General features: G+C 42.3%; 2 protein-coding genes and 1 long non-coding RNA gene across 5 annotated transcripts; 1 reads left to right on the forward strand and 2 right to left on the reverse strand.

Annotated features, from left to right (window-relative positions):
- Positions 1-1,334: 1,334 nt before the first annotated feature.
- Positions 1,335-7,000, reverse strand: csrp3 (cysteine and glycine-rich protein 3 (cardiac LIM protein)). Its single transcript, XM_026175776.2, has 6 exons — positions 6,768-7,000; positions 4,016-4,127; positions 3,203-3,374; positions 2,917-3,046; positions 1,763-1,856; positions 1,335-1,559 (listed from the first exon to the last, which is right to left on the reverse strand). Exons 2-6 carry the CDS (start codon positions 4,125-4,127, stop codon positions 1,486-1,488), a joined length of 582 nt encoding a protein of 193 aa, XP_026031561.1. The 5' UTR covers positions 6,768-7,000; the 3' UTR covers positions 1,335-1,485.
- On the forward strand, positions 2,122-2,809 carry LOC145430084 (uncharacterized). The gene is made up of 2 exons (XR_013910499.1): positions 2,122-2,338; positions 2,461-2,809. It is a non-coding gene; the product is annotated as an uncharacterized LOC145430084 (long non-coding RNA).
- Positions 7,001-8,738: 1,738 nt separating the features above from the next.
- On the reverse strand, positions 8,739-15,243 carry e2f8 (E2F transcription factor 8). 3 transcript variants are annotated; one of them, XM_026177701.2, is made up of 13 exons: positions 14,959-15,243; positions 13,573-13,842; positions 13,325-13,478; positions 12,780-13,097; positions 12,479-12,640; positions 11,654-11,791; positions 11,357-11,563; positions 11,142-11,226; positions 10,424-10,925; positions 10,039-10,305; positions 9,816-9,945; positions 9,306-9,652; positions 8,739-9,008 (listed from the first exon to the last, which is right to left on the reverse strand). In XM_026177701.2, the coding sequence occupies exons 2-13, from the start codon at positions 13,741-13,743 to the stop codon at positions 8,841-8,843; spliced, it is 2,649 nt and encodes an 882-aa protein (XP_026033486.2). In that variant the 5' UTR covers positions 13,744-13,842; positions 14,959-15,243; the 3' UTR covers positions 8,739-8,840. The 3 variants fall into 3 exon arrangements, with proteins under 3 accessions (XP_026033486.2, XP_026033475.2, XP_026033479.2); XM_026177690.2 differs by having other exon boundaries at positions 9,816-10,305; XM_026177694.2 differs by lacking the exon at positions 14,959-15,243 and adding an exon at positions 14,233-14,372 and having other exon boundaries at positions 9,816-10,305.
- Between the last annotated feature and the right edge of the window lie 9,447 nt (positions 15,244-24,690).

Consider the following 24,690-nt stretch of genomic DNA (forward strand, 5'->3'; position numbering starts at 1 on the left):
ACTTTCCACAGTGGTTTTAAAACAGAGCAAAGGCAGGAAGTACCAAAGTACTTCCTGCCTTTACTTAGTTACTTAGTTACAAATACTTAGTATAAAGTATGTTTGGGGAGTGTGATTGTGTGTACAGTGTCTATTTGTGTCTGTCTCCACGTTGGGTGAGTGCCAAGTATTTATTTGTCTGTGTGTGTGCCTGTTCATCTGTGTCTATATGTCAGGTTGGGTCTGAGACTCCACCTCTCTGGGTACATCTCAGGCCCTCCAAGGTATGGAGGCCTATCTCCCCTCACCACACTCGCTGCCAGGTGACCCCTTGTCTGGGGCTCTCCTCAGCTCTTCCCAGGAGGGTGGCACGGTTGCCCTTCCGGTGGTCCTCTTTGGGTGTGTGCACACAGGTGTATGCATGGGTGTTCACAGACACAAACTACACCTTTCTTGGCTGCTACCTCAAAGCACATTGCGTGCTGTTGATGTTGCGTGCTGCACAATAACATTCAGTGTTTAGTATCTACTGTCATTTACTCTTAGCTAGATTATTGCAATGGTGTTGTGTTTATTATGTTGCTCTCTTTTTTGTTTGTTTTCTCTTCTGATTTTTCTTCTCTCAACAGGTGATCCAGATTATTTTTTTGAAGTGCCCTTTCTCACTGTCTCTCTTCCCATCTGTTTTTCCTTCCCTCCCTCTCTTTCTTTCTTTCTCCCTTTCCTATCCCTCAGTCATGTCTGTCCCATCTCTAACAACCGAAAATAAAATAAATGATAATATGGCAAGGCCATGATGATCCACTTGGTAAAACAAATCCATTGGGCATCATTCTTGGCCTTCCGACAATAATTCTGACTGCTACAGAACCAAACAGGACTAGCAAAAAAACAAGGTTACAGGTAACTCTGTTAAAATTTAATGTAAGCCATGATATGGAGACACTTTTATCTGATGAATTTTTTTTCTGTGTGTCGTCAGCTCCGTTAATTCAATAATACGAGATAGCCACTGTGATGTTGGTTCAACGAGTCATCCAGTGTCACTCTGCTTGGCTGCCAACACATAATTTTTCTGGAAATATTAACTCATTGTATTTGTTTATCGCTTGCTGATTTGATATTCCTATTAAGGGGGCGCACAGAATTATGATTGCAAATAACATGTAGTAATTCAGTTTAGCAAGAAAAGTCTTTGCACCACAACAATAACAGGGGACAAAATACATTCAGGCACGTTTGTTATCATCAAAACTATAATATGTAACAAAGACAACAGAAAGCTGTTGAGCTCTTGTTCTTATGCTCTGCTCTTAGTCTTTCAAGATGTTTTTAATAAACTGCATTAAAACCAATTTTAAAGTAATAAAATGCTTTTATTCTGCATTGAACCATCACAAGAACAATTTAGCCACTTTTAAAAATAACTTTGAATTTACAGCAGTGCAAAGGTCTCCCTGAGACAGCTGCCGCACGATGAGTGGGAGGCTTATTAAAAGCATGTTTTTACTGTCGTTCCTCCAGCATTGCAGCGTTGCCCAGTCCAAATCCTTTGGGGCCAAAGTTTTTGGCATAACAAACTGCAGAGAAAAACGAGAATTGACTGAGTCAATAATCAACATTTAGAGGTAGTTTTCAAATATGACCTGTGTGTACTGTGTGCTGCTTTGGTTTTTTTCCTGTAGTTCTGGTTAAATATTAAATGTTCTGGTTTTAAAGTGCAATGAAGATAAACAAGAACCATCTTTACAATGTGTGTGTGTTTGTGTGTGTGTATGTGTACCTTTGCAGTACAGCTCTCCATCCTTATCTGTCACTGTGGTCGACTCGAGGCTTTTACCACACAGAACGCAGCGGAAGCAGGTTTTATGCCAAGGCTAAAGACGCACATATTTGTGATTATTAATAACAAAGTGCTACAAAGTTCCTTACATGATATTGTCACACAGTGGAACTTTATATTTATCTTTTATATTGGTTTCATTTCGATTTTTTTTAGTTTATTTGCGAGTTTAGTTTTTATTGCATGATTTTATTCTTCTGTTTGTATTGCATGGTTTTTGGTGTTTTATTTGACATTGTTTTAATCCACTGTGGATTGGCTGAGCATGGGACAATTAGCTGATAGGGATCACCTGCTGAGGTATGGGTATGTCCAGAGGTGGCCTATCAGCTGTGTAAAGACCTAAGGCAGGCTAGCTGAGCACTGGAGGAGAGAAGCCCCAGACATGAAGAGGAATGCAAGAAGGCCAGGTGAAAAAGAGTTGGGAGACAGTGGGAGACTGTTGCGAGAAGTGCAACAGTGGGAGGCGCTGCGTGTAATCGACCGCCGGGCAGATGTGTACCTCTGCCTGCATATGTGAGTAACACTCTCCCCACTGTCGTATGACGGGCACAGCCGTTTTGGGAAAGGGCCGCCATAGTTATAAGCCAGGGCCTCTTCCGGGATGATTGCTCTGGCCCCTATTTATTTATTTACAGGACGCGGACGTGAGGGGAGCTGTGGTGGCATCGCATGAGGGACTCCGATGCAGAATGCAAGCTGGGCTGGGATGTGATGGGCCCAGTGAAGGGACAAGAGGGGGATAGGAGGATGCTCCTCGTCTGCCTGAGATGAGGCTGGCGTGGACTCCGCTCTGGGGAAGGAATTCCTGGCCAGCTGGTGGACCCATAAGGAACATGTGGCACACTTACATCAGGCGCTAAGCCTTGATTTCATCGTTAAGTGGCCTAAAGAGTCCAAATTGATTGGGTTGGGGGTTTTTTTTTGGTATTGTCTTTGATTTTTGGTGTACCCAATAATCAGCAATAAAAACATACATCTAGAAGAGATACAAGATGTGAATTTAAATTGTTTGTCTGATTGGGCAACAGCAAGTAACTTTGAATTTAAGTCATACTTTAGATGCACACAAAGAATAACAAGATGGTCCTCACCTTCCCTGCTCCCATCACCTTCTCTGCTGCATAGACTGCTTTGGAGCATCGAGGGCAGCGATCTGAACTTCCAAACTTCTGGGACAATTTATTGGCGGTGGATTTTGAGGAGGCTGGTCGAGGTTTGGAGCTAGAAAAGAAACGCTGTGTGATGTCATCTTTGGTCAAAGTAGATTTTTTAAAGCAATTTTTCTCTTTAAGGTTATTTGCCTCTGCACCACTGTTTCGGTCATGGTTAAGGTTAAGGTTATAAGGTGCTCTGTCTTTATCTGTCATGAACACTTACTCATGAGGCTGAGGGCCTGCATCCTGTCCAGGAGGATCAGAGCTCAGAGCGCCAGCTCCTTGCCCGTACCCATATCCTTTCGGCCCGTACTTTTTGCCATAACAGGACTTGCAGTAAATCTCAGACTCATGCGCTGCAACTGTTGTACTGTCCAGCCCCTTTCTGCAGCTCACTTGTGTGAAGGAAACACACACATTTAGTACCATGCTGACCATGAGACTGTGTGAGATGTTTTCAGTAGAATGTCATGGTGGTATAATGGAGGTTAAATAAAGCACCCACCTAGCTAGTGTTATCGGTCAGCAGTAACATTACACATAGTCTGATGTCTTGTATTTCTATTTGTAGAAAGAGAGGGGATCATGAGGTGAAAGTTCGAGAAAAGATGAAGACTCAGAAGATGGGTGAGCTTTTCACAGAGGCCTTTCTGAGCTCCCAGTGGAACAATCTAGCAGTCACACAGGCTACTGACCAGCTGGAGAGTGTATGTTTTGGTGTAGGGGACAGTAAACTGGGAAAGTAAACTGTCACTGAGTGATCCAGTTAAGCACTTGTGGCTGTATGAAATCAGCAAGCAAGCCAAACAGAAGCAGGGTGGAAGAATCAAAGAAGCTTTGCAGGCAGGTCATTAAACACAGAAAAATACAGAGGGACTGCTGAGTAATGATGCAGGCCCAGATGGGATACACAAAGGTGAATGGAAGGAGGAAAATAGCTGGGGGGTTTTACGTGTAAATTACTTCTATCACATATCTGCATGATTCTCCAGATCCACCATGACACCCTCTGTTGGGGCAGTGCGGGTCTGCTTACTGCAGATGAAGCAAGTCTTGTGGAAGCTCCTTGCATTACACTGGATCTCCTCTGCATGGTACACTGTCTTCTCACAGGCTGCACATTTGGCTCCTCCTCCCCAGTTTGGCATCTTCAAGAGTAAATCAAAATAAATAAATAAAGGAGTTCAAACAATCTATTGATCTGTTGTCTTGTTTTCCAGGCTAGAACTGAAATGTAAATATGATTTCAATTCCCAATTTGGATTTGAAACACCCTCTCTACTTTTAAGACTCTGCTTAAAACCTTCCTTTTTGATAAAGTTAGCCTGGATCAGGTGACCCTGAATCCTACTCTGCATTAGGCCTAGGCTGCAGAGGGTTTCCTATAATGCACTGAGCATTTCTTCTTCCCTCACTCTTTACACTCACTATGTTTTTATACACCACTCGCCTAAGGTTGGTCTTCTTTTTTCAATTCAGTTGAATTCAATTATTTTATTTATACAATTATTTTATTTATACAGCCCCAAATCAAAACAACAGTCCCCTCAAGGAGTTTTTTTTCTGTCTTACTTCCTTCAACCCCAACTGCTCTCAGCAGATAGCTGCCCTTTGGTATGCCATGTTTTGTTGGAGCTTTCTTGTTAAAAGGGAATTTTTCCTTCCCACTGTTGTTGGCATGTGCTTACTCATAGACAAGTAAAACATCGTGCAATTAAATCAGTGTTAATGTAAGGACTGACTTGATTTCCAGTATTCTGTACATGTATGTAATCATATTAAAAATCCAATTCAATTCAGTTTTATTTATGTAGCACCAAATCACAACAATAGTCACCTCTTTTTTATATTGTTAGGTAATGACCCTACAATAATACAGAGAAAACATCAACAGTCAGATGACCTCCTATGACAGTGGTTCCCAAACTTTTTTGCTAGGCCCCCCTTTGTTTCCAAGAAAAATCTTCGCACCCCCCACCACCTAACACACACCCATATTTTGTTTTCAAACTCCATTGCGGTTTATTTCACACCTCAAACATTTAGTAAACGATTGAACAAAAAAGTAAACTGCAATAAATTACAGGTAGTCATTTACTACTAGTAAATTAGTAGTAATAAACTACTAACTTTGTGAACCTACACCTTTGAAAACGCAGCTGTTTCTATGCGTTTGAGCCTTTCGTCCACACGTAAACGGCACTTCGAATCACCGAAAACTGAGATTTTTTAAAAACTCTGTTTTTGCGTTTTGTGTGGACGAGGAATACAGTTTGTCACGCAATGTGAAAGGTATGTGCCTTTTCCTACGTCAGACTGTGCGCCATGTTATGGTTTACATGAGATGAATTGCAGATAGAGACAAAATACTGTTACTGCTAATCTTAATATCTTCAGTTTTTACATGCTTACATATAGACTACACACGCAGTTACTCTCCCTCCAATTAGAAAAGCAGAGGCCTCATGGTGTAATTTTACTTGTAGTTGTTTTCTCCTGTGTAATAATATTCAACATCGCTATCAATACATTTTTTTAAATGTCTCTCTGTGCAAAATGGGTTAAAAAACATAAACAACTGTGGCATACTGTTTGTCAGTGATTTGGACAGGGGGGACAAATTACGGCAAGATCAGCCTGACATTATTTGTATCCCGCTGTAACTTTACTGTATAAACAGCTAACATCTCCAAAATTTCAGGATTAGTTAGTCATTATAAGAAGTGTTTGTGAACTAAAAATCAAGAATGTGGGATACTGTTTGTGATTTGGAGAGCCCAGCGTGTGCTCCCGACAGGGAAAACCAATTCTGCAGGGGAGACCTACCTTGGCACTTGTGCAGGTGAAGCCAAAGGGCAGACATGCTTCACCATTTTTCTAGTTTTTGTTTTAGAATGAAGTTGGAAACATATTTGACGATGCTTCATCTCCTGCTTTGCGTTTGTGTGGAAGCCCCGTCAAAAAGCTCTCCGTAATGCTTGCAGGGTCCAAGCTTTCTTTTTTTTTTTCTTATCTTTTCATACCGCCACTGCCCCCCCACCAGCCCCCTCCTCGGTAATGGCTCTGGGCTCTGCTCCTCCCCAAGGAGCGGGCCCAGCACTTTGGGAATCTCTGTTTTAGAGGATCTACCTTATCTACATTTTTACATTTATAAAATTTGAAAGAGGATACTATACTGAATTTAAAAAAGGTTAAAAATCATCTCCTCACCTAAACAAACAAATAAAATCTCTATGTTTTCTGGTGGTTGTGTGTGTGTAATCTCTATGTGTACATTCCTGCATGTACGTGAATACACGTCGTCAGGGTTACGAAGATTTCAAATCAAATCAAATCAGTTCTGATATTGTCTCACTGCGATGTGTCAGTTTTTAACTCTAACATCCATCCTAACATTTACTCAGGAATGGCAGCTCTGCCCTCGCTGGCGTTCTGTCTGACATCCCAGTTTGCACTAATATCAAAGGCTGCCCATCACCTCACAGCATTGGTATGTGATATTCCAGGAACAGGGGCTTAACTGTCATATTGGACAGACAAAAGCTGAGCTGTCTCTCCTTCAAATTACACTGAAAACAACTGAATATTACTGAGACAGATCCTAAATTTCACGTGAAAGTGCCGCCAGCCGTTCATGGTTGTGTATAATAAATGCGTCAATGTAAACAGAGTTCTAGCAAGAAAAATTAAAGTAGTAAGTAAAAGTATCATCGAGTACTTTACTTAGCTTGGAGTAACTACTCAAACCCTGAAAGGGAGCTTTAATACAAAAGGTAGCAGGTCCTTACCTTGACTCCAAGCTTGCTTCTGTGGCTGACTGGTGATGAGCGCTTCTGGGCTGTTTAAATACTGTCTCACCATCACCACGGTCCACTGGTGACACTTCAATGAAAGTATCCTCCTAAAATAACTTGTGACTAAGCAGGGCCCTCTGACCCTTCATCACAAGCTGAAAGAGGCCTGAACATCAGCCACTCAGATATTTGCTCTGCCCTCAGAGTGCGGGAAAGTCTGACTACCAGCAGAGAAGCATTACAGGATTATATGCATGAACGGTGTATTTAAATATAACTATTGGTTGCACCACTGATGGTGAACACATGGCTGAGCTGCGGTAGTGACCTGGTGATCTTCACATCTAGTTGTAGGGTCGTGGGGTGTCATGCAATTGTTGGACGTTTCATTCTAATATTTAGGATCTTCACCATACAATATAAATTGCCATGAGGTGACTGTTACTGTGAACTGGTGCTATATAAATATAACTGAATTGAAATGAATTGCAGAACAAATGTTAAAGATTGGTCCTAAGCTTCCTACAAGGGAAAGTAAACACAGCTTGTCACAGACGTTTGAATCACGTCAGATCTCTTTACTTATTCTACTGAAGTGATACTTCATACTTAAGCTCAAGAGAGAAGGCTTTCAGGACTGTCTCCAGTCAGCTGCTAGGCCATCAAGAGATAAGAGCCTAAAAATATCTCATGAACAAGTAGCAAATGGACATATGAAATTGAACAGAATAGAATAGCCAGTAAACAAAATCAATATGAATCTGTCCACAACAGATCCACGTAAAGTAGCTTAATTAATTTAACATTTTTATGTTAATGCATTCTGTTTAATAAAATTTAACTTCAGAAGCTCTGGTGACAAATTAAAGAAAACAAAAACAAAGTGCAGAGTAAAGAGTAGAGCTTCAAGATTGAGCAATCAAGACCATGTACTGGAAGCCTATGGGGGGACAGTACCCTCACTGGTTTTGACGATAGTAATACAGAGCCAGCTAATGTATCTATCCAAAATCTGCACATCTGCTAAGTATTTCTTTGAAATCATTTTAATACTTAAACTCTTCTGTGAGCCCCTTGTGTCTTATGGGTGGGGGCCTCATAATCCCAGGACAGACCGTTCCTATTACGATATAAAGGTTTCATCTTAGGATAAAGGTCAGAAATCTGCAGTGGATCCTTCAAACTATGAAAGCAGATGATCAAGACCCAGAAATAATGTGCTAGTGCCGTTTCCCAGTTTTAAAAATAGTTTTAGACCCACCTGTGCCACTGGCACCAGTGGGAAGGAAAAACTTTTGACCTCCAGCAGAACCAGGCTCAGGGTGGGGCAGCCATCTGCCACAAACAACTGGGGATGAAGGGATTTAGAGAGGGAATGTAAATGCGATCTGTTCATAAGTTGGCGACGACGGCGACAAAGGATGCATTTTTTTCTTTTCTTTTTTACAAAATACATATTTAAAATTTATTAAGCATTTTTAAATTTAGCAGGACATCAGATACAAGTGTAATTTTCTTATAAATTAATCTCACAATTTCTCATTTGTCTTAGGATGTCTTACAAATATTCACAGGTTCTCAGCAATTCCATTCAAGGGGTAACAGTTAACATGTACATGCCGTATGTGCAAAAGTGATCTTGCTAGATTTTACTCGAGTGCTGATGTCATTTTACTAGTACTGACAAACTGAAAAAAGGAATAAAAATATCCATATTAGCAGAAATGGAAAAACAAAGCAAACAAAAAACCCCCAAAACAAACAAATAAAAAATATCTTATTCTTACATTTCTCCCCATGCCATTCTATTCCTGTGAAACAGACCACATAAGCATCACAATGAGCACGACGGTAGTGTTGATGAATATCGGGATAAACCTGCTTTTTTAGAGCTGGCTGTCATAAGAATGAAGGCAGTGAAGCTGCTGTGAAATGTTTTCAGAGGTAATGAATACTGTGTAAATGCTAAACAGGTTAAAAAGGAGGAGAAAAAAAAAACACCCATCCACCCACAACATAAACAACACCCACACACACAAATATGTACTCTAAGATCCTTCAGGGCCCTCAGGACTCATCAGTGGTAACGTCCAGCTTTCTTTGAGGGATGTGTACAGTTTTGGTGGATGATTGTCCGGCAGTGTTTACTACAGCAGCCAGAGGCGAAAGGGAGACCGGTGTGTGAAAGAAGCTGTGCTGGGGGACCCCACTCCCTTTAGGGGTGGCCATCAGGGGCTAGAAAACAGACAATAATTAGTTAGACTAATATTTCTCAACCAAATTAGTATATTCATTTCATTGATCTTATATGAACACTAAATCCTATCACCTCAATAATAAAACACTTGTTTCAGGTCTAATCAGACAATCAGAAGAACCTCTCTCAAACTGTTAAATCAGTGAGACAACTGAAACTAACTCAAAAACACCGCCAAGAAAACTGATGACATGCATGTAAATCCATGTGTGCCATGAAGTCTGAAAGCAGAACAGATTAAGTCTGGTTTAGAGGCCCACGCTGTTTGTTTATACCTGCTGTACACCGATCAGGGCCACTTGATGTGGGGATACAGTCTGCTGAATGTGCACAGGGGACAGAGGTTTGATGAAAACCATGGCCCTCTGCTGCAGAGTCAGGGGGCTCGGCAATGGACTGGTCAGGGTGTTGGCACGCTCTGGAGTCTGAGGTGTAGCAAATGCACTTCCTGGGCTGGAGCTGGAGATCAGACCGAGGTTCTGCAGGGTGAAGTTTAAGATGGCAGGACTGGGACTGTTGAGGCGGTGGGCTTGCTGGGTGGCCTGTGGAGAGGCTGCGTTAGCGGGTCTTTGAAGCCGAAGGTTGGTGGGCGTAATCTCCTGGGCTGGGGCAGGTCTGGAGCCTGTAGACAGAGTAAAAGTCAGTTCTGTTGTTTGGATGTTGTTTATGCAATCTTTACTGTGCTGCACACAATGATAACTGGAGACCTAACATTTTCTTGACAGTTTAAGTATAAAATCTATGTACAGTCAGAGCTCGAGCAGCACATTTAATAAAATATTTACCTGCAGTTGGTGTTTGGTAGATGTTGGGAGGTGAGATCTTGTTGCTTTCTGCTCCTGAACTTTGAACTTCCTTGTAGCTGATGAGGGACTGCTGGGAGATTGGGATCAAGTATCCAGCTGGGATTAAAGTCTGGATAGGTAGAGTAGAACAAAAGAAAATCAACAAATGAACACCTACTAACAGATCATCCTCTGATCCTTGAAGTTCTTTTAGCACTTCTACCTCAGCATGAAGCTGTCTGGGTGTGAGGGGAACAGCCCTGACCGGTGTTAATCCCGCCTCGCTGTCAGAATTTGCCACCTTCTCTTCTCTGTCCAGTAGGAGTTCCAAACTCTGCTCTAATGTCTGATTGGCTACAGCCCCGCCGGGGGTGTTGACAAACTCTGTGTCCAGGTGGAGGGCGCGAGGCGAGGGCCGACTGGTGAGCTGATCGACACGACGGGCCTTTAGGCGGGCCTGCAGGATCTCACAGAGCTTTGGCGAGGTGTCCTAGGAGGTGAACAAAGACAGGCGCTGAGAAATGAACAGTGCGGGGTGATACAGTTACATAGTTCTGTGTTGGTTATTACCAGATTATTACATAAATGGCACATTTAAGTTTTCTCACCTTAAAGGTGGGGTCAGACCTCTTAGCTTTAGAGGGGCTGCCCTCGGATGCCAACTCTGAACGCAGCCTTTTGACCCCCGAGGGACTTGCATCGGCAGCTGTGTGGCTCTTAGCTGCCGACTGGCCATTTGGGCTCTGCCCAGTCTTATCTTCAAAAGTCATAGAGCGCACTGCCAGGCTAGTTGGCTGCGGCCTGGCCAGAGGGTTTGACCTGAGCGAAGAAGGGTTCAAATACACGGCGTAGGGCCCGCTCCCTCGCTGCTGAGGTAACAGTACAGGGATCAGGGGCGAACACTGCGCGGGGATGTAGGCAACAGACCCTGATGGCTGTGCTGCCAGCAGGGCATGTGGGATCGGGTTGGCAGTAGTATTGACTGCCTGCTCCTGAGTTGGAGGTTGTAACGGTATACGAGATGGTTCCACTGAAGTAGGAGTGGGAAGCTGTAACACGTAACCTGTGTTTGCCTCTGCAGCAGCAGGCTTTAGGCCTACATCTCCAGTCCTGCAACACAAACAGGACAATCATTTAAATGTTTTATGTTCTTTTTAAAAATGGATGCTCACATTGAAACATGACAAAATGTTTAATATAATGAGGTAAGTTTGTGCACGTGCAAGCAATCTCTGTGGGTCAAAAGCCAAATAAGGTAAAACGTACAGAGTTATTACTGAAGATTTAGCTTAGGATGAGTGACAGACTAAATGGAACTAAACTTACACTGACTCCTGGTCGAGTTCAATCTTACAAATAGCAGCAAGCTGGGCCATTTTGTTTGGGAAGTCACTGTTCACTGAGGAATCACCTGAAGACAGAAGAGTAAATTTAAAAAAAAAAGAAAGAAAAGAAAATTAAGAAGCTTCATTGCATCATTCATAATAATTTGCTGGAGAAGGAACTTTTTTTTTAAATGAAGAAATGTCTTTTCTGCTTACTCTTGACAGGACTGCTGGGGGCCGAGTTGATCTTGCGTCGATCATCCTGAATGCTCTTGGCGAGCTTTATGAGGGACGGGTGGCGAGTGAAGCTGCGTTTGGTCCCCGGTGACGAGAAGAGATTTTTGGCACAGTTGTCGGCAGACGCACGTGGTTCAAGTACGCCTTTCTTCTTGGGTGGGCATGCGGTTGAGGTGTTCTCCGAGTCTAGAGGAAGAGTTAAGTGCTAAGAAAACACAAACGCTACGACTACACCTTATAACTGAGGGCCAAATTTTCAGGGAGTTCTGGTGATACCTATGACTTGTGGGAAATCATCAAGGCCGACCCATTCGAACGCCGGTTTCCTCCCCCTTTCTTCTGCCACGTGAACTTTCTCAATGAGCTTCAGGCTTCGTAGCACATTAGCTATGTCGTACAGCCGCCGCACTTTGGCTGCAAACACACAACCAAACAGCGTTAATATCGACTAGTGAAGACACAAAACAGGAAATACACATAATCAACATTTAAAACTTCATAAGATGCCTTTACCCCCACCTCAATCATAACTGTCATAGAGTTCATGCATTGTTCACATGTATGCCACGACGCAGTCTCGATTAACCTTATACCAGGGGTGTCAAACATAAGGACCCGCCCAAGACTCCAATCTTGCCCAACTGGAGATGTTTGTAACACTTTCGACTTTTACATTTTAGACTTTTAAGTCATACATTTTACAGCTTTTCATTCTCTCTTATCTCACTCTACTGACAAAAGAACTCCCTATCAGAATTCATACTACACCAAGTAAATAAGTAATAATACACCGTTAAATGACAGAAAGTTATTATTATTTTCAAAATCTACTGTAGAAATTTGTGTTCACATTAAACAAAACAAACAAACAAAAAAAAAGAAGAAGAAATTTTGCCAATTGTTTTTGTTTTTGTCATATAATTAAAGGACATCTCAAAACATCTCAGAAATGTGTGTCAATAAATGTTTTCACACCATCAGAAAAACAAGTTTCACCGGTCTGGCCCACCTAGGATTAAAGTGAGCTGTACATGCCCCACAAAGTAAAATGAGTTTGACATCCTTACACTACACCTTATTTGGATGAGGCTCTGTACTCACTCTTGAACTTGTTCTTGTCTTGATCTGCTGCTTGGTCCTCTCCAATCAGGATCTTTGCAGCCACGTCCAGACTGACCACACGAGGATTAGACACCAGAAAGAGCATGACAAACTTTTGGCTCATCACACGCAGAGATTTGTCTTTCCTACTGTTGACAGAGGCTGGACAAGACATAGGACAATAAACACAAAGGTTTGTGTTTGAACCTAACTGTTTCATTTTGTATTAGTATTTGTGTATCATCTCACAAAATTCAAAACGACAATTTTATTGTTTATATAAAAACAAAATCTTCTCCACCTGCTTTGAACTCCACTCCTGGCAGCTCCACAAAGAAGAGCTCTTTCTGTCCGTGTTCTCCGTTCTCCAAGTCCACCACCGCCACCTCGTTCTCCTTCTCCTCCCCGTCAAAGTCAAACTCCTTTTCCACAAGGCGCTGGCGGATCTGCTGCATCTGCTGGCTGTACCGGTGTTCCTCGCCCACCTGCTTCAGAATGGCCAGAGTCTCAGCCAATTTGGTTCGGCCGTGCCAGGTGTAGCGGTTCTTTGCAGAGCGGCTCACCATGTGAAGACTCTCCAGCACGTTCATGATGTCATAAATGCGTCGGCGCTCCACATCTGTGAGCGTAGGAGAAAAAATAAAATTTCTTAACTCATTAGGTAAAAGTAACTCATTGGAGGAGAAAATGAAACAAACCAGAATAAGTTACGATCATGGTGTTTTTGTGTGTTTTTTTGCCTAAAGCAGAACAAGTCAACTCAGATATGATGTATCATAAGAGCTATTGCTAAACAAAGTAAGTTAAGCAATCATTAGCTACAATCTATGAGCTTAATAGACATACTGAGCTCAGTGGCCACATCATCCAGGCAGATGTCATTGTTGAGGGCTGGGTTTGGGTAATCTGGATAACGTGCAAGGAACTTGTGACACAGAAGCCCCAGACTCTTCTCTTTTCTGCTAATCATTTTCTCTGACTCTTCTCCATTTTCAGGCTCCTGTAAAAAAAAGACAACAGACAAGAACAGCTTTTTTACCATCTCAACATACCAGAAGATGCCTGTGACATCAGCTCTAGTATTTTATTTGTACCTGTGTAGATTCAAGACTATCCCGCCCATCGTTGTCCATACAGAGCTCCTTTTCTCGGTTTCTGATCTCAGGACTAGCAGCGCTGATGAGCATTTTGAGGTTGGAGGTCGGTGTCCAGGGATCAACTGAACCAACTTCCCTCCCTTTTTTAGGTGTGGTGAGGGGACCCATCGTGATCTGGTTGTCCACTAAGACACCACACGAACCAGTTAATGTCTTTGGCGTTTTTGTTGTTTTTACCAATACCTGGGGTGCAACAAAACCACCATCCTGGTGAGAAAAGGAGAAGACATATTAAGATGCAAGCCTCATATTTCTTCTCTGGTTAATACTGAAATGTAAGAATAAAAAAATACGAATAAATTTTATCTAAACGTGGCCATATTATGCTGTACTTATTGAGCTTTGAATGAGACTTCTGGGTCAGTTTCCAAGTTAGCATAACAGTTCAATAAGGATCATATGAGCTATAGTTATCTAGGTATTACGTTACCTATGTTAACGGTATAGTTCAAAACAATCAAATACTTTAAGAAAAATCATATACAAAGGCAATTCACTTAAATAGCCATAAAAAATTAAACCTGCAAACCAGATTTCTTCGTTATTATATTTATAAATCTTACTTATGTATATATACATTTTTAGAGAATATCTTACCTCTTTTGGGGGTAAATATATTTGCCGGGGAATCGGCAGTGCAAACAATTATGAGTTTAATAATGTTCACGGTGTCAGTTTAACAAACACCATGACTTTTCTTCCTGGTAATTTTTGTCAAAGAAATCTTTTAAAACTGATCAAAACATGATTAATATTGGCGGTAACTGACGTACATTCCACCGAATCGCAGCCCCAACGGCAGGGCGGTACCGCCCTTTTTATCAGAAGCAGCCAATGAGAACGAGGCGCGAGGCAGCGGAGAGGAAGTTAATAGTGTCCCGCGCAGGTAAACAGTTTTTTGAAATCCTTGGCGCGGAACGTGCCTAAAGCAACAGTGACGGCTCGCTTTAACCTTTAACACGTTTTTGGCAAACAGTTAATAATTACTAAGTTCCACCATGAGGAACGATACTTTATTTTTATGCCGAGTCTGCTTTCCGGTGGAAAAACGTCCTACGGTTAAGGGTGGGCGTCACGTACGCCAGCTACGAGTGCCCACCGTCCGATAAGAAACAGTAAAACCGGATAAACAAGAAACATTTCAACCAAGCCCAACTGGCTTTCAAGAAACAATAAGGACCAAAGTTTAGGCTATAAGTTGTTAGCAAATCAACACATCTACGTACAGTGCCAGTGGAAAAAAAATCCACCAACATTTACTTTCCAGCCGTCTAGATCTCGTGTGTGCTCCCAAACCTTAGAGAAGTACATAAACAGACTCACCTAAATCCACGAAATGTGTCTCTCTCAAAGGAAACTTGACATCTTCGCAGTAGTATGTTATGGAGTCCAGGCAGTCTGGTCCGAGCGCCAATAAGGACTTTATTATGGGACTGTGCTTCTCCGCGTGCACAGAGGCGATAGAAACGTCAAAAATCATACAAAATTACTGCAAAGTTTGCGCGCCTCAGCTTTCTCTCTTCCTCTGCCAGTAAGCAGTGGCCTTTTGGTCAACGTTACTACAGTTATGAAAAGTTTGCCCAGTTGTGTCGGTGACCGGCAACATTTGGCCCGCCCAGTACGAGTATGCGCGCTCACGTCACACCCGCCCCATACCTCTTGGCGGGGAGAAAGGCGGGCCCAAATCATCTGTAGCGTCACGTAACCTTTCACCTTCCGAGCAGGAAGTTCCATTTTAAAAGGAAGTTAAAATACAAACATTTCCTTCATTTTCAGTCCAGGTTTTGTATGCAATCATTCTCAGGGGAACGTGTTTTTCTGTTTTTTGGGGTACTCAATAATGATCTACTCAAGGATAAAAAATTCACTTAACTCAGGGGGTGACCCAGTGTTGTGTCTACACAAAGCAGAAAACTTAGCAAAGAACCAGTTTTAAATGCACTTTGCTACTAGTAGCAGCCAAGTAAACACATCATTTGTTCTAATTTCTTTTGTGTATCTACGAAAAAAAAAGAGCCAAATGTATAACAGGAATAAAATAGTATTTTTACGCCCACAGTGACTTCCAAAGAGGTGTTAGTCCCAAACTTGGCTTATCTCAACATGGCGGGAAGTTTGTCCTTCAAAAATCTTAGAAAACTTGACAAGTGGAGAGCAAAAGAAGAAGTGTCAGGCTTAAAACCGCATCTAGAGCAGATAAGCAGTATCTGAGAGTCATGTCCTGTAGAAAAAGGAATAAAAATCAGTGACTGAGACCCAAGACTCAGAAATGTTCTCACTGTAAAGGTTTCTGTCAATAAGTCAAGAGAAATAATGAAACAAGAAAAAAAAAAAGGCTGAGGTATGCCAAATTACACAAGAACTGGACAGACTATCAGTGACGACTTTTAGAGTTACAAAAGTGGGTGTCCACAGCCATCTGTAAAACATAGTGGAGGCTCTTTCATGGTTTAGGGTTGCATTTCAGCCAGTGGTGTTGGGATCTTGTCAAAACTGATGACATGAACACCATCCATCTATTCGCTTCCGCTTATCCTTTTATTATGAACACAGAAAATTGCATTCAGATTTTGATTCACTACACAATAATCCTAAAATCTGGAAAGTATCCAAGTGAATGAGTCAGAATGTCAGTGATCCCAAACAGACTGGTAGCACAAAGAAGAGCTTTGAATGTCCTTCAACAAAACTGGAGCACTATTACCGAAAACTGCTTAAGGACATTTCAGGAACGCTTGCCTAAGAGAGTTCAGGTTGTGTTGAAGGATACAGGTGAGGCATAGGAGAACATTTAAGGGCTCAAAACTAATTTAAACTCTGTTAACTCTGCTGTTTAGTCTTTATCTTACAGTAGAAAACATCTTAAGATGACTGTTGTTGTGATTTAGCGCTATATAAATAAAACTGAATTGATTTGAATTGAAATGACAACAACCAAATCAATTTGACACCCATTAACATAGTCACAGTCTAAAGCCTAAATATAATTTCTGGTCAGCATGATGTTTTCTGTCACCATTGTTCAGCACCATGCATCTGCATGGGATTTGTCATCGTTTTAACAGTAGGAACTCCCCCAGATTAATAATTATGATGATAGCGAAAATTTCACAGAGTGCATTTTGGGTATACTTTTAAAGGTCATATCACCATCTAGTATATGAAAGGTCTCCTTTTTAGCCACATTTAGAGTCAAAACAAATATATTATAGTCCTTATCCAATGCTCACCATGAGAAATTTTCAGTTAAAGGCTTGGGGCAGAGATGAGGTACAAGCCAACCAGGTTTCACCACCAGCACTGACAAACACAAACTAAAACAATGTCGCCGAGTGGTGGGACATGGTTCCAGTAACAGCCTCTGATGTTAACTGGCAGTCTTTCATAGACTATACTGGTAATTAACCCCCAAGCCATACCATTAAAATAATAAACAAAACACACAACTTATCTGATAATATAACTTACTGATATCAATGTGGGATCAACACTGTATAGATCACAATAACTACTGGCCTAGATACTTATGATCTAAAATAAAATAAAAAATATAATAAATAAAACAAAAACCAATATGACTGTCTAATCCCCTTTTAAATTACTTGGTGCTACCTGGCACCTTGAAGAGGCAATCAGGAAGTCTGGGGACTCTTTTTGTTGGAACACCCTTGTAAGAAAACACAGGTAAGAAACAATCTTGCAGTCAAAATGTTCACTTAAGGTATAAATTGGTTCTCCTACCCATTAGCATGCACACCAGATAAGTGTCAAAAGTAATATTTTCTGTCAACTTGCTATACTATACGCCACCGGGCCCTCTGACCACCAGAGGGCCCGGTGGCGCCAGTGTTCGGCAGCCTCGCCTCTGTCAGTGCGCCCCAGGGTGGCTGTGGCTACAATGTAGCTTGCCATCACCAGTGTGTGAATATGTGTGTGAATGGGTGGGTGACTGATTGAGTAAAGTGCTTTGGGGTCCTTAGGGACTAGAAAAGCGCTTTACAAATACAGGCCATTTACAATACTATTCACACTTTTGGTTCCCATGTAGACATTCACAAGAACAAGCTATGAGGCGGCCAACAAGTAAAACCTACAAAACAAAAAAACAATTAAACATGTTAAACTTCTTTAAGTGTAACGTTTTACACAAATAATGTTCAAACTACCCATGTGGGTTATAGTGAATAAATAAGTAGAGTATTTTATCTTCCCTTTAAAAGATGATCTGTGAGTTCCGGTGAATATGGTAGGCTAGAAGACGTGCTTTCACTGTGCTCCCGCTCCCACCTGTACTTATCACAGTGTAATGCGCACTACTGTCTATATTTTTACCTAAACTAGTGACTGAGAGCTTTGGGAATACTCAGCAGTCCTAAATACGCTTTTTGGAAGTTAAATAATGTCGAAGCAGACGAAGATACAATCTCGAAAGACCACGGCCGTCGTGATGAACAATGCTAGCCAAACTGACATGCTAGTAGCAATGGGCGACCAGCCCTCGCCCCCGGTGGACACCGCAACTCTCGTCCGTGAGGTGACCGATAGCATCAGTGAGGTAATTGACCAAAAACTGTCTGCACTGTCGGGGACACTGGAGAAAATTTCGTCCTCGCTGGAAAACGTCTCCAAACGCGTCACGGAGGCAGAGCAGAGAATCTCAGATATGGAAGATGGGGTGACTGACCTCGCGGGGAGGCTGGCTGAAGCGGAGGGGAGGATTAAGGTTATGGCAAAAGGTTTGGACGACTTAGAGAACCGCAGCAGGCGCGACAATATTCGCATCATTAACCTGAAAGAAGGTGCGGAGGGTGAGAGCCCTACTCAGTTTTTTGAGGCTTGGCTGCCTGCCACACTCGGGCTGAGACACAGCTCCGCGGGTAAAGCCCGCATTAAAGTTGACCGCGCACACCGGGGCCTCGGCCCGCGGGGTGCTCACCCCAGGCCGGTGATCATCAAGCTCCACAACTCCGGAGATAAACAGCGGATTATGGCTGCAGTGAAAGCGGCCCCCGAACTCCACCACGACGGGCAGCGGATCTTCATACATCAGGATTTCTCCTACGCGATCCGTGAGAAACGACGGGGATTTAATGCTTCTTGCCGTGCCTTAATCGACAAGGGCATCCGCTTTAGGATGCGCTATCCAGCGACGCTTGTGCTGACTTACAATGGCAATGAGCACAAGTTTGAATCGCCTAAAGATGCACAAAGTTTCATCAATGCGCTGGATTAATAGATGCTTGCCCCGTACAAACTGTGGCACTGCCGGACTTAACTGGGACCGTGTCATTAGACGCCTGAGTCCGCAGCGTTTAACGCAGTTTGAGGAGGCAGAGACGGTTTAACGGGGAAAATAGCCTAATTGTTTACTCAGTCTCTAATTTTGATTCACAACTGACAGTAACCCGATTCCATTCAGGTTTGGGGAGCGGGGGCGGGGTTTTGCTTTGTTTTGTTTTTTCTCTTTTTCTTGTCTTCTCTCTCCTTCTCTCCCGTGGAGTGAAACTTCTTTTGGCTGCACTGGGCTTGTGACACCACCCGGTGGGTGGCATTTTCATTTTTGTTTGTTTCTTGTTTGTCTGTTTTTAGTCCGTGATACCTTGACGTTTATCTTAATTCTGTTATTGTATGCAATTTGTTGTGTGGGTGAAGGTTCCTTTGCCATCTTTTTGTGATGGTTTTGTTCATGTCAGCACGGCCGGTTCAGGCCATGGGTTAAGTCTTTCACATGTCTTTTATTATGATGGCTCTTTCTGTTTGCCTTGGGTTGACGATTCTTGTCCAATGACAGATTACTTTTGCAATGAGTAACACTAAAATTATTACTCTTAATGTCAAGGGAATTAACCACGTCATTAAGAGGCGCAAGATAATTTCCTTACTCAAAAAAGATAGAGTGCAGATTGCATTACTGCAAGAGACTCACCTCACAGATTCCGAACACCTAAAACTCAAACGTGATTGGGTGGGACAAATTTATTATTCTTCCTTTAACTCTAAAAGTAGAGGCGTCGCAATATTGGTCCATAAAAATCTACCATTCACGCTACATACTATTGTAAGGGATACGGACGGACGATTTATTTTGATTACTGGGCTTCTATATGGGGAATTAATTCTATTGGGAAGTGTTTATGCACCAAATACTTTTGATAGGTCGTTCTATTCAAATTTTCTGGCAAAAACCTCCCCTGTGTGTCCGAACCACGTAATAATTGGTGGGGATTTTAACTGTGGCTTGAATCCTGAAACTGATTATAATCCACCAAAATCTCAACCATCTTCAAAAATGGCAAAGGCTACAACGGACCTCTGTTCAGATCTTGGTCTCTTTGATGCTTGGAGAGTTTGTAATCCACATGTGAAGGACTTCACATTTTTCTCACGCCCCCATTTTTCCTTTTCCAGAATTGACTACATGTTTGTTTCTGGATCTGTCCTTGACAGAACTCGGGGCTGTTTGATCCGCACATGTGCGCTTTCGGACCACTCATCAGTTTCAATGGAGCTATCACAACCTTACTATGACCCTTCGTCTAGACATTGGCGGCTAAACCCAGCTCTCCTTAGTGACCCTAAATTTGTAAAGTATTTAGAAGATCAGTGGGAACTCTATCTTTCTACAAATGACTTACCGGGGGTTAGTGCTTCTACTCTATGGGAGGCGGGTAAGGCATTTCTCAGGGGCTCCGTTATCTCTTTTACCTCGGCAAAAAAGAAGAGCAACTTAGCCAAACAATTAGTGCTTGAACGCGATATCACTGACTTGGAGAGGGAGTTTAAGAAATCCTCGTCTATTTCTGTGCTTCGGAAGTTGGATGCAGCTAGATCGGCCCTGGACCAACTGTTAACTCAGAAAGCGGAAACTGCAATATTCTATGCGAAGCATAGATTATTTGAATCAGGCAACAAACCTGGACGCTTGCTCGCCCGACTTGCCCAAGGGAAACGGGGCTCTTATGCAATACCCTCTCTAAAAGATAAGGCAGGTGTTTTACAGTTTGAGGCTAAACTTATCAGCAAAATAATGAAAGAGTTCTATCAAGACTTATATTCCCCTGAGTGTCAAAATACTGTAGACGCCAGGAAACTGTTTCTTGACACTGTTAACCTCCCTATACTGTCAGAGGAAAGTCGATTGGATCTTTGCAGCCCTATCAGGGTGCAGGAGGTCTTGGATGCAATTAAATCCTTACAGAGCGGGAAGGCTCCGGGCCCTGATGGGTTTGGGCCAGAGTTTTATAAAAAAATGGCCAAACATGTGGCGGGTCCTTTGTTGGGAATGTATACAGAATCTCTTGAGAGGGGCGTGCTTCCACCCACCCTAAACCTTGCCCATATATCCCTGATCTTAAAGAAGGATAAACCCGCGGATCTGTGTACATCCTACAGACCTATAAGTCTACTTAGTGTGGATTGTAAGATTCTGTCCAAAATTTTATCCAGACGTTTGGAGGAGGTTCTGCCGGTTCTGATAAAGCCTGACCAGACGGGATTCGTCAAGAATAGATACTCCCGCTCCAATGTCCACCGACTCATAAATGTTGCGCAGTTCTCTCAGAACACCAATTATAGGGCTCTTGCGATCTCTCTGGATGCTGAGAAAGCATTTGATCGGGTGGAGTGGGAATATCTATTTGATGTTTTGGACAGGTTTGGTTTGGGATCTGAATTTGTCAAGTGGGTCAAACTGCTGTATGGGGCCCCAGCTGCAAGGGTCTTGGTTAATGGCTCGGTCTCGGATGTCTTCCCACTGGGTAGGGGAACGCGGCAAGGATGCCCCCTCTCTCCCCTGTTGTTTGCACTTGCTTTGGAGCCACTGGCAGAGGCTATAAGAACTGATCCTGAGATCTGTGGGGTGACCTTGTCGAATACTGAATACAGGATTTCCCTTTATGCAGATGACGTGTTGCTCTTTCTCACTAAGCCAGAAACTTCTATTCCTGCACTGACACATATCATCAACCAATTTGGCCTCTTCTCAGGGTATAAGATAAATTATGATAAATCTGAAGCTTTGCCACTGGGTGACGGGGGGAGGTGGGACGCTCCTCCTAATTTCCCTTTCAGGTGGTCGACCACGGGTTTCACATATTTAGGTATCAGGGTGTCCGCAGACACAGCGGAGTTGTACAAGTTGAACTTCAAGCCGATTGTGGCCTCAATCAAGAATGACCTCAATAGGTGGTTTGACCTCCCCCTGTCTTGGACGGGTAGAATAAGTTTAATCAAGATGAATGTGCTACCCAGAATATTATACCCCATTCAAATGTTGCCTCTCAGGATCAACAGAAAAACATTCATAGAGATTGAGGGATGTCTTTCTAAATTCATATGGCGTGGGAAGAAATCTAGACTAAAGATACAGATTTTACAACTGCCCACGGATGAGGGGGGTCAGGCACTGCCTAACTTTTTATATTACTACTGGGCTTGCCATGCACAAATAATCTCAGGGTGGTTACATTCCTTCCTTCACCGGGGCGAACCATCGGTAGATGCCTGGTGCTGTGACCCTCTCTCACCTCTTAGTCTCTTATCCACTGACCTGGCGGACCTCCCTCTTGGTGTCAGAACTAATTCCGTCTTGATGCCCACTTTAAAGGTTTGGCGTGATATTACTGCCCACGTCGGAAGAAGAGGTTTCTCTAGTGCACTGCAGCCTCTAACTAGGAATAAAGCTTTCCCCCCGGGTATTGGCGTTAATATATTTGATGATTGGTATTCCAAAGGTATAAGATTTATTTGTGATCTGTTCGAAAGGGGTAGTTTTATGGCCTTTAATCAAGTTCAAGTTAAGTATAATTTACCACAGAAACACTTCTTTGGATTCCTGCAAGTAAGGCATTATGTGAACTCCCTTAAATTTCCAGCCAATCAACCAGTTTTGAACCCTGTTGAAAGCTTTCTTCTCAAAGTTAACGAGGAAATGACTACAAAAAAGAAATTTATTTCTCTTTGTTATGGGAAATTGTTGTCTTTGAACTTTATAACCACTGATAAGGCCAGGGTTCGGTGGGAAACCGACCTCGAAGCTCAGGTTGGTGCGGAAGCATGGTCCAAAACTTTCAGATCTGCCATGAAATTGTTTCCCTGTAACAGACTAAAGGAAAGCCAGTACAGAATCTTACATAGACTACAGCGTACGCCGGAGTTCCTAAATAAAATTCACCCTCAGATTTCTGCTCTTTGTGTGAAGTGCAATACGGCTGTAGGGACCTATTACCACTGCATATGGCAATGTCCTTTAATTACTAGATTTTGGAAGAATATTGCTATAGAGCTTTGCTCTATTTTCCACCGAACGATCCCACTGAACCCTATGCTGTTCGTTCTGGGTCTATCTATAGAAGGGCTCTCTCTGTCTTCTGTACAGATGCTTTTGTTAAGTAAACTTTTACATTTGGCGAGGCGATGTGTACTGTTTCAATGGATTCAGAGACGGCCTCCTACTGTTACACAGTGGTACAGAGAACTGCTCAGGGTGCTGCCGATGGAGCGCCTCAGTGCCATCATAAAGGGCAATTGTAATGCATTCTGTAGCATATGGCAGCCTCTGCTTGATCACCTACCTCATGACCTTACTGTGCTATTACATAAAGGGGACTCGCAGTTTGTTTTTAAACACACTGATTAATGTCTGTGTTTTCCCCCCCTTTTTTTTATTTTTTATTTATTGTTTCCCTTGACTTCGAATGTGAAACGCTTTACATATTTTGTCCCAGGCGTGTGTACTGGTAACTCATATACCTGCATTTGCTTTGTTTTTTTTTTGTTTTTTTTTGTTTTTTTTTTGTGCTTGGCTGTGCTGACTTGTTGCTGTTCGTGTTGTTCTGACAAAATCAATAAATCATCGTTTCAAAAAAAAAAAAAAAAAAAAGATGATCTGTATTACACACAGACATTAATAGCCAGTGTCATGATAATAGAGTTTTCCCAGCTGGTCATCATAAGCATATAAATCTTAGCTGGTGACATAATTTCAGTCCAGGTGGCAATATAATAATAAAAGGGATGGTCTTGACTCTACACGTGTGCAAATGGAATCCAACAAATTATGCTTTAGGAACTTTCAGATAAGTCAGTATGCTAAAGCTATTGTTGAAACTTTTTTATGGAAGACTGTGTCTGTGCCTTACTCTCAATTGTAATTAAGACTCTGATGCTGCTACGGCACCTTTAACCGTTTTTTGTTTTTGTTTTTTCTAATCAGGAAAAACATGAACACAGATAAAACAATTAAAAACTGATGGCCATCGCATCAGAATGAGCCTCATGTTTCTGAGGATAATCCTTAAAGAAAAAAATGGGATAGAAGCTGTCCTGGGATCAGGCTGCTGTATAGCTGTACCGCACTAAACTCTGCAGTTGTCGCCTGACTAACATTTCACTTTGAGTCCCTAAATGTGCCTTCACCCACTACTTTGTAGTAAGCAGCATTAAATCAATACAGACAACTTTTTGCAGCACCAAAACACTAAAACACCAAAAAATACTATGCCTACTACAACAAGACGGGAGAAAACTTCCTGCCTTAAAGTTTTGTGTAAATGAAGGCTGTGTCTTTATGAATATGGATCATGTGAGCCCGGCATGAACTCAAACAGGGTGTTAGTGCAATATTTGGCCGCAGGGACCTTTGGTAAGATGGACACAAAACATGACATCTGTTAGTTGGCGCTGCAAATATTTTTTGTTTGTTTTAGTGGAATTGCCACATGCATTGCAACAATAATATAGGAAAAATACAAAAAAAACAAAACAAAACTCCAGATCTTTTAGAGTTTTCTGAGCAGAAGCACAGGTTCAAACAGTTCCTGTTATTTCAGTTGCCATGAGAGATTTTCCTGAAAATTAAAACCCGGATCTTCAGTCTAGCACACAGCTGTTAATCATTACGTGCATGGATGCACACGATAACCACATTATAACCACATTATACAGCAAATAACCAAATTAATATAGCTGCTTGTTTAAAAGCTTTGTGTGGTTTGTTGTAAACCTGAATTTACATGATTTGATTACTGGCTTATTTTGCAACTTGCCAGGAACATG

This window comes from Astatotilapia calliptera, chromosome 1, assembly GCF_964374335.1.
Source record: "Astatotilapia calliptera chromosome 1, fAstCal68.1, whole genome shotgun sequence".
Taxonomy (NCBI): domain Eukaryota; kingdom Metazoa; phylum Chordata; class Actinopteri; order Cichliformes; family Cichlidae; genus Astatotilapia; species Astatotilapia calliptera.

What these genes read in the sequence shown, in the direction of transcription:
- csrp3 (XM_026175776.2), bottom strand. Translation starts at nt 4,127, where the DNA reads ATGCCAAACTGGGGAGGAGGAGCCAAATGTGCAGCCTGTGAGAAGACA. An exon ending in CAAGACTTGCTTCATCTGCA is followed by an intron (nt 3,375 to 4,015) that starts GTAAGCAGACCC and finishes CCTTCACACAAG; the next exon opens with TGAGCTGCAGAAAGGGGCTG. An exon ending in GCAGGCCCTCAGCCTCATGA is followed by an intron (nt 3,047 to 3,202) that starts GTAAGTGTTCAT and finishes TTTCTTTTCTAG; the next exon opens with CTCCAAACCTCGACCAGCCT.
- e2f8 (XM_026177690.2), bottom strand. Translation starts at nt 13,743, where the DNA reads ATGGGTCCCCTCACCACACCTAAAAAAGGGAGGGAAGTTGGTTCAGTT. An exon ending in CCCCAGCAGTCCTGTCAAGA is followed by an intron (nt 11,227 to 11,356) that starts GTAAGCAGAAAA and finishes TTCTGTCTTCAG; the next exon opens with GTGATTCCTCAGTGAACAGT. An exon ending in GGTCTGACCCCACCTTTAAG is followed by an intron (nt 10,306 to 10,423) that starts GTGAGAAAACTT and finishes TTCACCTCCTAG; the next exon opens with GACACCTCGCCAAAGCTCTG.